Here is a 15445-nt window from a genome sequence, read left to right as displayed (position 1 = left end):
TTTCCTAAAAATTTATGTTTACCAATGTATTGCAATGCATGTATGCATAAAGTACATGCATTGGTCAATTTTTTTAATACTTGCATGCAATTATTTAATGCATCTTGAAATCTGAACTTGTGATGAGGAACAACCAAATTGAGTCTTATAAAATGGAAAAACTAAGATTTTAAGATAAGCCTTATAAACCGAAAAGGAGGGAGTAGTACAAAATCATGCATGCGATATAATTAAGGGGTGCACATTTTAAGGAAGCAATAAACACACCACTGCATCACGTGAGGGGGCTCCCAGATCCGATGGCTATCATGCATCCCATCATACGGTCTATCACTAGTCTGATAAAATGCAACGATCAGTAATCTGATACCTAGCGGCTCCCTTTAAAAATTGCACTAGCTTGTATTGGTTCTTCCATGTCTTCAAGCAATGCAAATTTTATGAATATTGTGTGTAACTTGTATATAATGAATTATATGGTTCATTTTGTTTTTACTATGACTTGTTTATTTTTATTTTTCTACAAAGGTAGGTCAAGTCCAGGAATTTTATCTATTATAGATAAAATGTATCTCTTCTAAAAGATAGATAATTTTTTTCAACTAATATATGCTCATCTTTTTTTTATTATGTAGGTTGTCTTTTTATGATTTTGGATTACCTTTGTAGGCAGGGAAATTTTTGTTTTTGCCACTCTAGATTTTGCCAATTTTCCTTATGCCACTCTAGATTTTGACATTTCACTTTTGCCATTCTTAGTTTTTGACAATTAATTGCCATTCCCGTGGCAAAAGCAAAATGTTGAGAGTGGCAATTGTGATAATTGTCAAAAGCTAAGGGCGGCAAAAATGAAATAAAATTATTTTGCTTTTGCCACGGAATGGCAATTGTGATAATTGTCAAAATCTAAGAGTGGCAAAAGTGAAATGTCAAAATCTAGAGTGGCATAAGAAAAATTGGCAAAATCTAGAGTGGAAAAAACAAAATTTTCCCTACTTGTAGGCATGCTATGAATGAAAAAATCCATATGTTTTTGAACATGATACAATTGAAATCGCTCACATACACGAGCATACGTTCACTCATATAAAGGCACGCACGCACACCCTACCCTTATGAGCACCTCCGAGAGACTGAGATTGACAAAGTCACCAACAACACCTTCAGTGTCGACGGGAGCGTCTCCTCCCACTAAACGCACATCGCCGAAAGACCTGAAATAAATTCAGGAAAATGCGAGCACCAATATCAAGTCTAGGACTTGTGCTGGTGATATCACTGTCCTCCTAACCATCAAACCATTGGTTGATTCACAAACAACAACAAAAACATATTCAGTCAAAAACAAGGAAATTTTGATTGATAAAGTTAGAAAAGTTGCTAATTCCATTGCCCCCAATGCAATCTAGCCATGTTTAGTAAAATGTATCTTTTGTGTGTGTGCTTATTGGCGTAGTTCGTTCTTGAGTGTTGGAGCTGGTAAAAAACAATTGTAAAAGCTTGATTTACTACTAAAATGAAAAGAACAAAATAGCATTTGTCATATGCAAATCCAATAGCTAGACTAAAACTGACTAGGTTTTAAAAAGATCGGGTAACTTCTTTTGAACTTCGGCGAGTTTATTTAATTAATAATCATATGCTTTACAATAAGCGGAATAAGGAAATCAGGGAGTTTATCATGCCACACCCTTGACTCCTGACCCAAAAAACTAAAACGAGCATAATATGAGCACACTCGTTTACATCACGCACACAATGATTTATCATCGCCTTGCCGAAAGAACTCAACAACCTTTCGACATCGGGTAACTTAGTACCCCTCCTTGTCTCAAAAAAAAAAAAACTTGGTACCCCTCCGTTTCTGAAAAGAACGCCTATTAGCAGGTCATCCCCTGCTAAATGGACTTGTGGCCCATTGGTACGTCTGCTATGACCCACACTGCCTAAACAGATTTGCGGCCCATTGTACGTTTGCTCACTTTCAACTCAGTATGCTCGACTTTCTCACATGCACCCGAATGAACAGTAAATTAAGAAAAAAATAGCAATTATTTTTTAACTTTTGTGTGATTAACATGTTTCATCTGCGTGCAAAGTTTAATCATTTATAACGCTATGTGCAACAATAACATAATGGATGCTCCAAAAAATTGTTTCTGAAAACATTTTAGTGTACCAATTTTGTTCTTTTTTGCTAGACTGCTATGAATGCCATTACATCACAAAAAATTGCACATAGGTAGAAAGCAAAGGAATGTTTGTTACCATAAAAATAAAAATGAATTGTTTGCCATCTTTGTGGATTTTACTATTCATGGTAGGAGCATTTGAGCTTGGGAAATAGAATGACACATTAAGAGTGAAATGTTGTCACGGGATCATATCATGTGGAGAACTGAACTAAGCTCGGAGTCTTTCGACAAAATAGATTCACATACCAGCTGACAGATACTGAATGGGCAACGAGCTGCCCATACAAGCAGCAAATCCCGCGTAGATTTAATTTCATTCGGAAGAAAACCCATAAAGAACTGCTAATCAGCAGCAAATATCACAGAAATATCAAGTCCAGATTACCAGCACATACAAACCATCCAGATTACCAGCACATACATAAACCATCTACTAAAAGAGAGCAGATAGGAGTGACAGAGATGGAATCAACATATATGAATCAAGGGGTGCCCAGCTCGGATCAGATACAGAGTTGAATGAAACAGGCCAAAAGAATGATGTATAGTACAATGCCGTTACAGCCTCAGCAGGGGAGCACTAATCAACACGCTCCAATCACAGAAAGCAATACAACGAATGGGTGATCACCATTACACGGATGCAGCTGGATAAGCCAACCAAATCAACACGTAAATCCCTTCCTCTGTGTTGAGAGGAGCGTTGGTCAGAAAAATCAAGTCAGTTTTTGTACAAACATCTCCTCTCTGTCTTCCTAGCTACAAAGGAGGAGCATCATGCCTTTGGATGGTCTCCAAAATCAGCTCCCTACGAAAAAGGCTTGCTTCATTCCAGTGATATGTCGGAACGAGCAGGAACTACAAACCTAATAATCTCTGGGGATCCCAATGCTGATGCTGACAGGAGAGACTGGGTGGAGGTTACAAAGGTTCAAGCTTGTCAGTAGGCCGAAGGTTGCATCGTAGGATACCTGGCCTGCACAAATCACCAAACAAAGATGACATCATATTTCAGAATGGTTCTCAACTATTCTGCTTGTTATTTTTCAGTCACTTGCACACACAAGTGTTAAATACTGTGCCAGCTACTATAACTGCTTACTGAATTCTGAAAAGGATGCCAAAGCCAGCTCCCAGTTAATTTCTGTCCACTCCATAATTTTCAATGGGAAGTCATAACTTTTTCATAGAGCCAAACCAAAGCAGAAATGTATGGCAATATATGATTATATATGCAAGGACATCCCACAAATTATACTGCTGAACTAACACTCGTGGGATAAAAAGGACATGCTAGCCTGACGAGTTATTAGTAAAAGCAGCATCAACACTCGAGCACAAACAGCTTACTCTGCTACATGCAGTACGTACAAGGCCTACAGGGGTGCCTAACTACCTAAGGATAGAACTGACCTATTGGTTTCTAGCGCCACCAAATCTTCTGATGCTACCAAAAAGTTATTGGAAGTTCTATTTTATTTTAGATTGTACTCCCTCTGTAAAGAAATATAAGAGCGTTTAGATAACTAAAGTAGTGACCTAAATGTTCTTATATTTCTTTATGGAGGGAGTATTAATTTGTAACATAATCTAGCATGCTACAAAAATTAAAAATTAAAAGGGCAGCCCAGTGCACGTAGCTCCCGCTTGCGCAGGGTGCGGGGAAGGGTCCGACCACTTTTTGTCTTTTGTATGCAGCCTTTCCCTGCATTTCTGCAAGAGACTGTTTCCAGGACTCAACCTGTGACCTGATGGTAACAAGGAACAGCTTCACCGCTGCGCCAAATGCTACAAAAATCAAACTCAAACAGAACACATGTAACAAGCAACATAAAGGAGAAATTCTGCTGTCAATAGTACCTCCCTCCCTCAATCTCTCCAGGATACTGTCATTTGAGTTGCATAACCATGAGTTTGATCCTTTAGGTAAGGAATCATACAGAGATAAGAAAAGTAGGAACTTAGTCACTAATCTTCATATAGGTATAGGCCAACTCTCTTCGTGTGTTTACTGTGCCATTGATAAAAGAACAAAGCATGCCTAGACAGGCGTTTAATGTGCGCATAATTGCACTCAAGACGCATGCCTAGTGCCTTTTCCCACTTAAACGCACACAACTTTCATGCAATGTCACTGATGCAGCCAACATAGAATGTTCTCTCTCTTAATAATCAAGTACTAGCACATTTCTAATTTCTAAGAAGTTGGTCAAAATACTACTGTACCTGTTTTGGTCTTAACCCACAACAGAGTAATCAGGATTATGCTTACTATCATCAGAAACCCAACAACAGAGAGTAATCATGACTATGCTTACTACCATCGGAAACCCCCTAAACCCTGGCTATTGCTCAAAATTTCTTCTCATCGCTGACAAACATTAGGGCACAATAATCCAGGCGCCCTTAGTTTAAAAGCAGGCTGTGACACATATCAACACATAAAACTCCCAATCTAAAGTTTCTACCATACGACATGTAGTGCAAAGTCTACATAAGATTATTTACTACAGTTGGGTATCCTTGTCTGACTTTCAGGTAACCACAACAGACGTGCGCTGCATTGCCTAGAACAAACTGGTGTGGGCTCAATCTCATTTGATTATGTTCAGTTTAAATGAAACTCCAAAGCAAGTAAGGAACTGATAGCCAGCAGCAATTATCACAAGTGAAACATTTCAACATACCTCAAGAGTCCACAAATTGGAGATCCACCGTCAAACTGAAATGATCATAGATCCCTTCTCCCACACTCCAGCTCGCCATAATGCAACTCCATTCTGGGCACTGCACTTCTTCCACCAACCATATTAAATCTGGGGCAGTTCCTGTGGGTTATCCATTGATGCCCTCAATATCATCCCAGCCCTCCGCTTCCGGTCATCCTTTTGTTCCTCCTTCAAAAACGACGGGTCCTCCCTCAGATCCATGGAATTTGAATTGAGGGCCACTGCCAGGGGCTTCTTGTTTACTCCAATCTTCAGGTGCACTGGTGCCCTCACCTTTGGAACAATGCTCTTTTGGTTCTGATTCTGGTCCCAACCTGTCCCAGAATCAAGCTCCATAGCATTTGCACCCTGAATTGCTGGTGCAAATGCATCAAGGACAGAAAGTTTCTTCCGCTCAGAAGGGATATCAACCTCTGACACCTCCTTGTCTCCATGCGGCAAAGCAGGCTCAAGAAAAGGATTTCTCTTGCTCCCAGCCGGTTGTATCTCCTTCCCTTTGGCTGCACTATCCTCAGAAACCGCTGGCCGAAACCCATCAGCGCCCGCAAGGGCCAATCGTTGCTGCAAACTGAGCAGCGACTTCTCGGCCTTCCTCCGCTGCCGCACCTGTTCGACCATGTCCACCCTGTCCTTGGCCGCCTGCTCACTCCACACCTCTGTCCTGACGTAGGTGTGTGGGTCCGGGAAGGCCGGTAGCCACTCAGGAACATGCCTCATCCCAGTCTCCCTCTCAGCCACAGCAAAGCTGGGCGTGGGCTGCGGAGCGCGGGGTATAGGGAACTTGGGCAATGGACGCGTGAATGGCACCTCGTCCTTGGAGTCGACGAACGCCATGAGGTCCTTGACGACGCCTGAGCCAACGAGGCAGCGGCCTGAGGTGCCGGCCCCGGCGAAGCCATCAAAGTCGGTGCCGATTTCCTCGAGGGACTGGATGATGTCGTACTCGTTGGCGAGCGCGCGGCCGGCGAGGTTGGCGTGGAAGGCCGCGGCCCTCCCGAGGTGCGTGAGGTAGCGGAGGAGGACGTCGACGAGCGCGTCCACGGCCGAGCGGTGCGTGCAGTCGAAGCCCGCGGCCTCGAGCGCCTGCGCCACCGCCGCCCGCGCCACCGCCCTCCCGAACTCGTCCCCGCTGCCGCTGCCGCTGGTGTCCGCGCGGTCACTCATACTGCTCCCTCTTGTCCTCCCGCCGCTCCCGACCGGTCATACCGTCGAGCACCTGGCGGGCGTGGCGGTCCCAGATCCGGAGCTAGGGTTAGATCTCTGCTCGGGCCACGCCGTCCGCGCCACCATCCAGGGCGAGCCGGGGCGAGCTAGACGCAGCCGCGCGCCGGAATTGCGCGCCCGACCGCCCGCCTCGAGCTCGCGCCACCGGCGGGATTCGAATTCGGTCGGCGCGAGACGACGCGGTGGCTGGGGGCGGGGATTGGGCGGGAAATCGGGAGCGGGGTGGGTTTGGAAGCAGGAGACCGTTGGGGATTTAGGGTTTGGGGAGGGGAGCACGCGCGGGGGGTTTGGGTGGGGCTCTCTCTGATCCGAGCACGCGGGCGGGGAAGCGAGGGGAGGTGGAGACGAAGGCCTTGGGGAGAAGGGAAGAACGCGTCCGCTTGACTTTATAGAGGAGGGCGTGTGGAAATCCCGTGTGCGCGAGCCGGGTGCGCGGAGCTCGGCGGGGACACGTGGCGATGGACGGTTGGTTTCGCCTCGTGGACTCTTTCCAGCGTGGACGCCGTGTTCTCCACGACGGGGTTCTGTTGCTCGGGCCTCCGCAGAGGAAGGCGGCCCAACTGGCCCAGTTACAAGTGAAATATGCCAAAGGACAACACTAAAATAGTACAGAAAATTTGCCTCAAAAAAATAAAAATAGTACAGACATAAACTGGAAAATAAAAACTAGATTCCTCTGTTCTGTTATCCATGGTTGCAATGAACAAGACGGTATGAGAAAGAACAAAATTTTCATGGCTGAACAGCCAGTGATAAAGCATTGGCATGCTTCATGCCAACATGACTACAACCCATAACAGGATGAACTGAACAGAAGAACCGGACCGATCACCGGCATCTGTGCCGCTGGGAACATGTGGCAATGCAGCATCTGGCATGTCGATTTAGGTCTGTTTGCCCCGTCAGTGGTTACGCTTGTGGACCTCCACGCTGCCTGCCGATGCCAGGTTCGCGGCTCGGTTGCTGCCAAAGTTCTTGCGGTTTGATTCCCTTGCTATTCTTGAACCAAACTGCACAAAGCATCAGATGGATTGTAAGTGAGGACACATATTGTTGTCTACAACTCCCTACGGTCCATATTACTTGTCGCTCATCCGGATGTATCTAGAATTGAAATACGTCTAGATACATCCGTTTGAGCGACAAGTATTATGGATCGGAGGGAGTACAATCCAAATAGTGTAACTTATCAACACACAACACTACAACTATTCTACTGAAGGAAACAAATGGTTATAAATTATGTACCTGGATTGCTCGCTTTGGCAAAAAAGCAGCTTCTTGTAGACCCAGCAGCTTTGCAACCTGCAACAGTGTCACATTATTGAATCAGCAAAAGGGGATGGAGATCAGAACATAGTCTGTAACAACTTAAATATAGATAGAGTTAAGAAAAACGGAATGCAAACCTCTCTCAGAATCTTCTTATCACCCTTCCCCACGGGCTCATCAAGTTTAGCGATATCCCATAGTGGGATTTCCAACAATGTTCTGATCACACTCTCATCAAGAAATGGAAAACGAGCCTGTCATGGGCACATGGGTACACATCAGCCACTAAAAGCCTATAGCCAAAGCTGAACTAAAAAAGCATGACGAAGATTACCTCCTTGCCATGGTCAGAAATGCACCTATCATCTCTTCCCATGTTTCTTTTCCAAATTCTTTGCACATCTAGTCTCATTTCCTCGTCCAGTGAAACCCATCTAAATAGAGGTACAAAAAATGAATTTAATTTGTTTTTGCAATATCTGCAAAAATATCTCAAACGACAGTCACATTATTTAGCAATGCAGTGCACTAAATCAATGCATACATACCCTCCAACTCTATATTTAGTACGATGTCTACCATAACCAGCACACTGCTCATCAGCTCCAGAACCGACTAAAAGGACTCTAGATGTTGACTTGTGTTTGTAGCGATCACCATCTTGCCCATTCACCCAACCATCCCCGCTAGCAGCTAACCATAGGGCCACACCAATGTTCAAATCCTGTGCAAAAGATCCAGCATTTTAACTCAAATAAATCTAACAGGAGCAAAAGAGCATAGTAAAGATTTACCAACAGTCCATCATATTTTCAAATTAAACAGATATGTGTGAATGAATAGAGCTGCAGTGCTAAATATTATCTTCTATTGTCCAGTACGTGGTGCACACACATGAAGACGATTGTGTCATATGACGGAACTATGGTGAACTGTAGTCTCAAGGATGCCAAAGGGTGTTCAGATTTCTACTCCCATCAGTCCACCACTGATCTTACTGCAGCCTCTTACACATAATCTCCCACAGAACCACTAGGAAGACACAACCACCATAACAAACGCACATAATAACCAGGTATTTTTATAAGTAAATAAAAACTTGGTTAGAAGGGATGGGGAATTCAGGGGGTCGGGAGTTGATGGGCATGCGGATGTAAGTGAGATGAGTACTGGAAGTTTAACGGTCCAAATGTGCATCGTTGCTCAAAGAATGTTTAATAAATCTTAGTGTTTCATCATAAATTGGGATGTCTTAAAACTACAAATCAAATTCCTCAAGAGTTTCTCGTCTATTGCAAAACAGGGTACCAGGACTAAAAGCAAACACCCATTTCAAATCCTACCTTAAACTTCCTCCTCTAAACTCCATCTCCCAATTACTCCCTCCGGTCCTTTTTACCTTGCGCATAACACAAAGCCCGGATACCAAGGAGAGGCAGCCATGCAAAAAACTGGACAATTTTACCCCCACAACAGTGTGATCTGTGTATACGGATACCCTGCTGAAAAATAACTGCAGACGCTTTGATTGGCTGTCCTCCTTTGACTCCTCATAGCGCACGCCCCTGCATGCATGCTCTGCATGCCAATTGGTTACTGACAGGTGCTAATTAAGGGATGGGATGGAAAGGGCAGTGGCATGGATGGAAAGACTAGCTGCGGTGGCTTAGTACGCAGACTATTAAGGGAAAAATTGAAAAAATTTATACGCAGACTATTGAGGACCGGAGGGAGTATTAACAAACAGGTATAGTCAATTAGACCAGACTAAACTCTTATCTTTTATTATATACCAAATGTGATCCCAAAAGAAAAGATGGTCTCGAGTCTTGACATTTGGTATTGTCATATGCAAAGAAAAAAAAGATGCATGATTCGAAGTTTACAGCACCATTCCAAAATCCAAATCCAAGATGAATTAAATCGAGTGACACTGCATGGATGACTTGATCGTTCATATGTTGTTTGGCCTTCAGCCTTGTAAACCAAGGAAACTAACCTAATGAAGCATTAGTAGGATATAAGAAGATACACACCATATAGGTATTTGAAGGGTATATCAGTGACATCACGTGTTCACTTTCCTCTTTCAAGTTGGCCAAATTACTGTCAATCTCAACAAGACGCCATCTGCAAATAAGACAGTGAAATGAATATCATAGTGAACACTTCATTTAGTATTAGTCTGACACTCTGATACAAATTTCTTTTTACATGGCCAGACCAATGCATGAGCATAATATGCTAGCATGGTAAAATAAAAATGCAGGACAAAAAAAGTTAATCGATAAGTGAACGATGCATCACAAGGATACAGTATCAATCACTCCAATTAAAGCAACAGAACATTTACAGTGAATGATGGGCATGAACGAGGAACTAAGAAAGCACAACTGTAAAATAATGCAAGACGCAGATGACAGATTATGCACATTAGAGCATATTGATCATCTGATGGATAGAAGGCTTGCAAAGTAAACAACATAAGGTTCATCATGTATGAGGAATTCATTAGGCTATAGCACAAGTGCCAGAATTTGAGTCCAGAATTCATTTTGCACAGAAACATGATGAAAGTACTGTCTGTCTTTTGATATGTGCAAACCAGCAACAATACAAAATCATCTATGTTCAGCACCAGATACAAGCCATCAAGGCAAAGAATATGGAAAGTTCAGGTCAAATCACCTCCGCAGAGGGGAGATTCTCTGAAGCTCCTTCAGTCCTGCCAGTGAAGAAACTCTATCTGGAGCTAGCTGCCCATCAAAACTGACATTCAGCAAATCAATTGTCCCTGCGCAAAATCTTAGTTAGTTTTCCTCAAAAACCAAAGTTTGTGGTGTACTATGTAGCAGCTAACTTCCATGCTATTATGTTAAAAAGAAGATAGTGATGAATAAAATGTAGTAGGAACACACTTGAACATACATTTGGAATCAAGGCACTGGTCTAATAATGCTGCAAGTATCATGGAGTCCAGGCCACCAGAGAAAAGGATTGCTATCGGGGCCAACTCCGCTTCCTCGAGTTTATTCAGATCACCCTGTCCACAACAAGGACTCTGTAAAGTTGGCCTGATAGACTAGTAACAGAAAATGCAACATGAAAAAGGTAGCAGCATTTTCCTTCCAAGAAAGAAGATAGAACCATTTCAATGAAGGTCTCAAAACACTGGTGGAGTTGTAAAAAAAGAAGGCAATATTACGAATATGTTGGTTACTCACCTGATACAGTATGTTCACATTGGTTCGCAGCATTACAGATTCCCTTAGTGCAATTAATACTCTATGTGCTGAAACATGATAGAAAAGTCTCACCATTAGTAACTTCGTAAAGTTAAAATATCTCGGGTAATTTTTAGCAAACATCTGATGCACCTGACTGTATACCTGGAGATAAGCAAATATCTGATGGGAGATCTCTTTTCTCAAACCCATTACTTGTACTGTCTTCAGCTTCTCTAGAGTTTCTGAAACACGACGACAAGTGATGGTTCCCTTTGTCAACCGAACCCATAGCCGAAATCAACCCATCCACAGTAGGAACTGTCGATTTTCTCTCCCATCGTATTAAAGTATGCAACGAAGAATCCGTCCAATCATGTTTTCTAACTACACATCCTTCCTTCGTACATGCGGCATTACTATCAAGGTCTTTCAGGTGAATGCTGTATATCCCACAAGGAAGCTCTTCCCAGTAGCTAACTTTGGTGTGGTCAGAAAAATCAGGGTCTGCTCCTGCCTCCAAACCACTTACTTCTGTTGCTGCAAGAGTGAAGAAGAGTATATATGAGAATGGACATGCACAATTAGATATGAGTTACAACATTGAAAGCATGTACAAATTCAGAAACATCACAGTTTATTTTCAGTTCAGGAATGTTTTCACCTTTTGAAAAAGATGATGAACAAACCATTGATAAGATACTAAGATAGATACATCAACTCACGCTTATCTTACCAGAGTTATTCCTTGAAAACGAAGGGGGTGATACTGATGATAATATAAAGCGTGAATCATCAGGAGTGGGCCAATGTACCAACAGGCTTCTTCTCCCAAATGCATCCCGGCCAAACCACAATGTTTTTGAGTCTGTCTGGAAGTTCAATGCGACATTGATGTTAGGAAACAGAATCTACAATGAAATGAAAACAAGCCAAACATCACAATTACCTGCCTGCCAATATATCAAAGCCCATGGTCCTTTAATAGTGGAGAGGATCCGTGGAACTGATTTCCCTACGCTCTCACGGCAAGGGTATGCTTCATCTCTATCAGCAACATGGAGGTCACAGCAACAGCAAGATTCCAGTGAAGACAAGAGCGATTGTGTATCATTCTGATCATTGGCAATGTTAATTCCTCCATATATCTCACCTTATAATGAAAATAATAAGAGCAGTGTGAATTTTCATGTAACGTAATAACTCAGGTCCTTAGATACTTGGATTAAAGGAAAGCAACAATAATATGCCATTGATACATCGATGTGTGATTTTAACTGAACCATCAGAAGCATTTCCTGTGTACTGAAGTCAGATATATGTGAATCATGCAAAAGGGATTACGGTTGCTGTTGAATGTAAATCTGATCAACAAACCATTTAAGAAACATAATCAACTAAATATGTAACTGAATATGGTGGAACTTGTTATAAGCACTACCAAAAATGTGTATGTCCCAGTATACAACAGCATATATGAAACATATCAGAAGACATCGATTTGTAAGGAAAAGAAAAAGGAAAACAATACCGTCTTTTTAGTTTATAAAAGCATTACCATTATACACTAGAACACTTCCTGATTGCGCCACCAGTGGCTGCGAAACCGGCTCAGCTCCCCTGAGCTGCAGTGTCGCGCCAATGAAGCACAACTCCGTGGCACCAACACCACCACCAACCTTATCTCCACCGTCACAATCTACGCCATCTGCAACACACAACAGTCGTCATAAGAGATGGTCAAAGCGACCAAAACTCCAAAGCATTACAAAACATCAGTGAGGGAACCACCACCTGTAGCACCTACGATGGTGCCGTCCGCGCAAAGGTGGAACCTATGGCATCCAAGGCTGTCCGGGCCTCGCCGCCGCAGGGCCTCCTTGAGCTCAGCCACGGACACGCCCTTCCCCTGCACTCACATGTACAGCTTGGCTCGATTAGGGTTTAGGGTCTGGGAAACCACAACGGGGAGGGATTTAACTCTGCTTTGGTAGGTTTTAACGGATACTAGTGACAGTACCTCGTCGGAGAACGGTGTTCCGGATGCAGCGGCTTCGGCGGCGGCGGCGGTGGAGGGGGCGACGACTAGGCAGTCGCCGGATAGGACGAGGGCTATGCCGCACATCGCTGACTTCGGGACCCGCTTGCCAGTGGGGCGCAATCGCACGCTCCGGCGCCGTGCATAACCATTTTTTTCTCTTTTTTTAGGGTACCTCTTTTTTTCTTTTTGATTGAGAGAAGACGGCGACGTGCATAACCGGTTTCGCAGCACGAGGCCTTGGGTTTGGTTGGGGGCTTGGGCCCAACAAAGTGTGTGTTCGGTTTCTTTTTTACTCACCAAGCATAAGGAATATTTTAGAAAGATGAAATAAAAGTTGAAGTTATCGGTTATTCGGAATATCACATTGATGTTACGATCAAAGACCTCGCCGAAACACAGTTCAGGGCCACCTTTGTCTATGGAGAGGCCCAGGTGAATGAGCGTTACAAGACTTGGAACATGCTTCGTGGCATAGTGGGGGTCAGCAACCTACCATGGGTGGCCATTGGCGACTTTAACGAAGTCCTCCACGCGCATGAGCACGATGGAGTCGGTCGGAGAAGTCAAGCTCAGATGGATGCATTCCGGGACACACTTGACACATGTGGTCTGTCAGATATTGGCTACTCAGGCTCCAACTGGACGTTCGAAAAGAAAGTAGCCGGAAGCACATACACCAGAGTGAGACTAGATAGAGGGGTCGCTACTTCAGAATGGCTCTTGGCCTTCCCCACAGCCGAAGTAGAACACAAGCAGGCGGCTACATCAGATCACATACCGATTTTGCTCCGGTTGCAAGACGTGCATGCATGCAGGAGGGCCCCGCGGATATTTAGATATGAGCAATGCTGGGAGCGAGACCCCACGCTCAATAATGCAGTGAGTGCTAGTTAGGCTAGAAGCCAAGGAGACACAGTGGAAGCACTGAATACAAAATTGCAGAACCTCTCTAGCGATCTGGGAGATTGGGAACGCGGCCACTTTGGGAACATCCGCCATGAGATCAACTGTTTAAAAAAGTAGCTGCAAGTTTTGCGCGAGATCCAAGGGCGATCTGGGCCATCGCATGCAGAGGTTAAAGTGACGGATAGACTGGTAGAGTTATACCATCGCGAGGAGATATTATGGCGTCAGAGAGCTAGACTGGACTGGCTAGTACACGGAGACAAGAACACTTACTTTTTTCATTTACGAGCCAGCCGGAGGAGACGTAAAAACCAGATTAAAGCTCTGTTACGCCCGGATGGAGAGATGACAGAAGATACCATCCAGATGGAAGCCCTGACAAACACTTTTTATAAAGATCCTCCATACGTCTGAAGGGGTCCAAAACATGCAGAAGGTGCTCGATACAGTTCCATGCAAGGTCACTCCGGAGATGAACGACATGTTAAACGCACCATACACACAGGCAGAGGTCAAAACGGCACTGTTCCAAATGTTCCCGACAAAAGCACCTGGCCCGGATGGTTTTCCAGCGCATTTCTTCCAGCGGCACTGGGAGGTATGTGGCGATGAAGTGACACAAGTGGTCCTTAAAATAGTGGAGGGGAAGGAGTCGGCTGAATGCATCAATGAGACCATATTGGTTCTGATTCCGAAGGTAAAGAATCCAACTATGCTGACCCAATTCCGCCCTATTAGCTTATGCAATGTTTTATATAAAATTGCTTCGAAGGTAATATCTAACCGCCTGAAGGTAGTGTTACCTGATATAATATCAGAAGAGCAGTCTGCTTTTGTGCCAGGGAGATTAATAACGGATAATATCATCACGGCTTATGAGTGTTTGCATTTCATGAAGAGGAATAAGGCGAAGAAACATCAATCATGTGCTCTGAAGCTAGACATGATGAAGGCCTATAACAGGGTTGACGGACAGATGGGTACCTGCAAGCTATAATGCTCAAGCTAGGCTTTACGGACAGATGGGTACAAATAGTCACGAGTCTTGTCTCTTCGGTGAAATTTTCAGTAATGTTCAATGGCAAGAGACTGGAGGAATTCAACCCTACCAGAGGTATAAGACAAGGGGACCCGATCTCTCCATACTTGTTTTTGTTGGCAGCAGAGGGCCTTTCGTGCCTCCTAAAATCTAGAAGTGAGTCATCCAATTTGCAAGGTTTACAAGTGGCACCCTCGGCGCCTTCAGTGAACCATCTTTTATTTGCTGATGACAGCCTGCTGTTTTTCAAGGCAAATGGTATGGGAGCAACCGAGGTGAACCTCGTCTTGGACATCTATTGTCAAGCTACATGTCAGAGGATAAATTACTCCAAATCATCTATTTTTTTCAGTAAGGGAGTTCCCGATGGGACAAGACAGGAGATCAAAACGTTGCTACACGTTCCAAATGAGACTCTCAATGAAAAATACTTGGGTATGCCATCTGATATTGGTTCTTCAAAGAACGGGTCGTTCAAATATTTGAAGGATCGATTATGGAGTAAAATTCAGGGTTGGATTGAAAATACCATGTCAGCGGTCGGTAAGGAGGTGTTGGTGAAAGCGGTTGCCCAGGTTGTTCCTGTATATTCTATGTCATGCTTTAAGCTTCCGAGGGGCCTTTGTGAACACCTCAACATGCTTATCAGGAAGTTTTGGTGGGGTTCCAAACAGGGACAACGGAAACCACATTAGGTGTCTTGGAAAACAATGACGCAACCAAAGAGCATGGGGGTCTCGGCTTTAAAGACTTTGAGCTTTTTAACATGGCTATGCTTGCTAGGCAAGCCTGGCGACTACTACAAAACCTGGAAT

At 43.9% G+C, this 15445-nt stretch overlaps 2 protein-coding genes across 2 annotated transcripts; both read right to left on the bottom strand.

Annotated features, from left to right (window-relative positions):
- Window positions 1–2658: 2658 nt before the first annotated feature.
- Window positions 2659–6509, bottom strand: TAF8 (TBP-associated factor 8). Its single transcript, XM_048672663.2, has 2 exons — window positions 4883–6509; window positions 2659–3171 (listed from the first exon to the last, which is right to left on the bottom strand). Exon 1 carries the CDS (start codon window positions 6086–6088, stop codon window positions 5006–5008), a length of 1083 nt encoding a protein of 360 aa, XP_048528620.1. The 5' UTR covers window positions 6089–6509; the 3' UTR covers window positions 2659–3171; window positions 4883–5005.
- A 292-nt stretch (window positions 6510–6801) lies between these two features.
- Window positions 6802–12838, bottom strand: LOC125508079 (Asparagine synthase family protein). Its single transcript, XM_048672662.2, has 15 exons — window positions 12665–12838; window positions 12439–12553; window positions 12203–12352; window positions 11594–11797; window positions 11381–11512; window positions 10810–11184; window positions 10645–10712; window positions 10349–10463; window positions 10109–10214; window positions 9457–9550; window positions 7969–8144; window positions 7755–7854; window positions 7558–7674; window positions 7397–7453; window positions 6802–7158 (listed from the first exon to the last, which is right to left on the bottom strand). Exons 1-15 carry the CDS (start codon window positions 12767–12769, stop codon window positions 7051–7053), a joined length of 2022 nt encoding a protein of 673 aa, XP_048528619.2. The 5' UTR covers window positions 12770–12838; the 3' UTR covers window positions 6802–7050.
- Between the last annotated feature and the right edge of the window lie 2607 nt (window positions 12839–15445).

Source organism: Triticum urartu, chromosome 5A (genome assembly GCF_056163025.1).
Source record: "Triticum urartu cultivar PI428250 chromosome 5A, HENAU_Tu73, whole genome shotgun sequence".
NCBI classification, from domain to species: Eukaryota; Viridiplantae; Streptophyta; class Magnoliopsida; order Poales; family Poaceae; genus Triticum; species Triticum urartu.
Note: the sequence above shows the minus strand (reverse complement) of the source record. Positions and strands in the feature narration are given on the sequence as shown.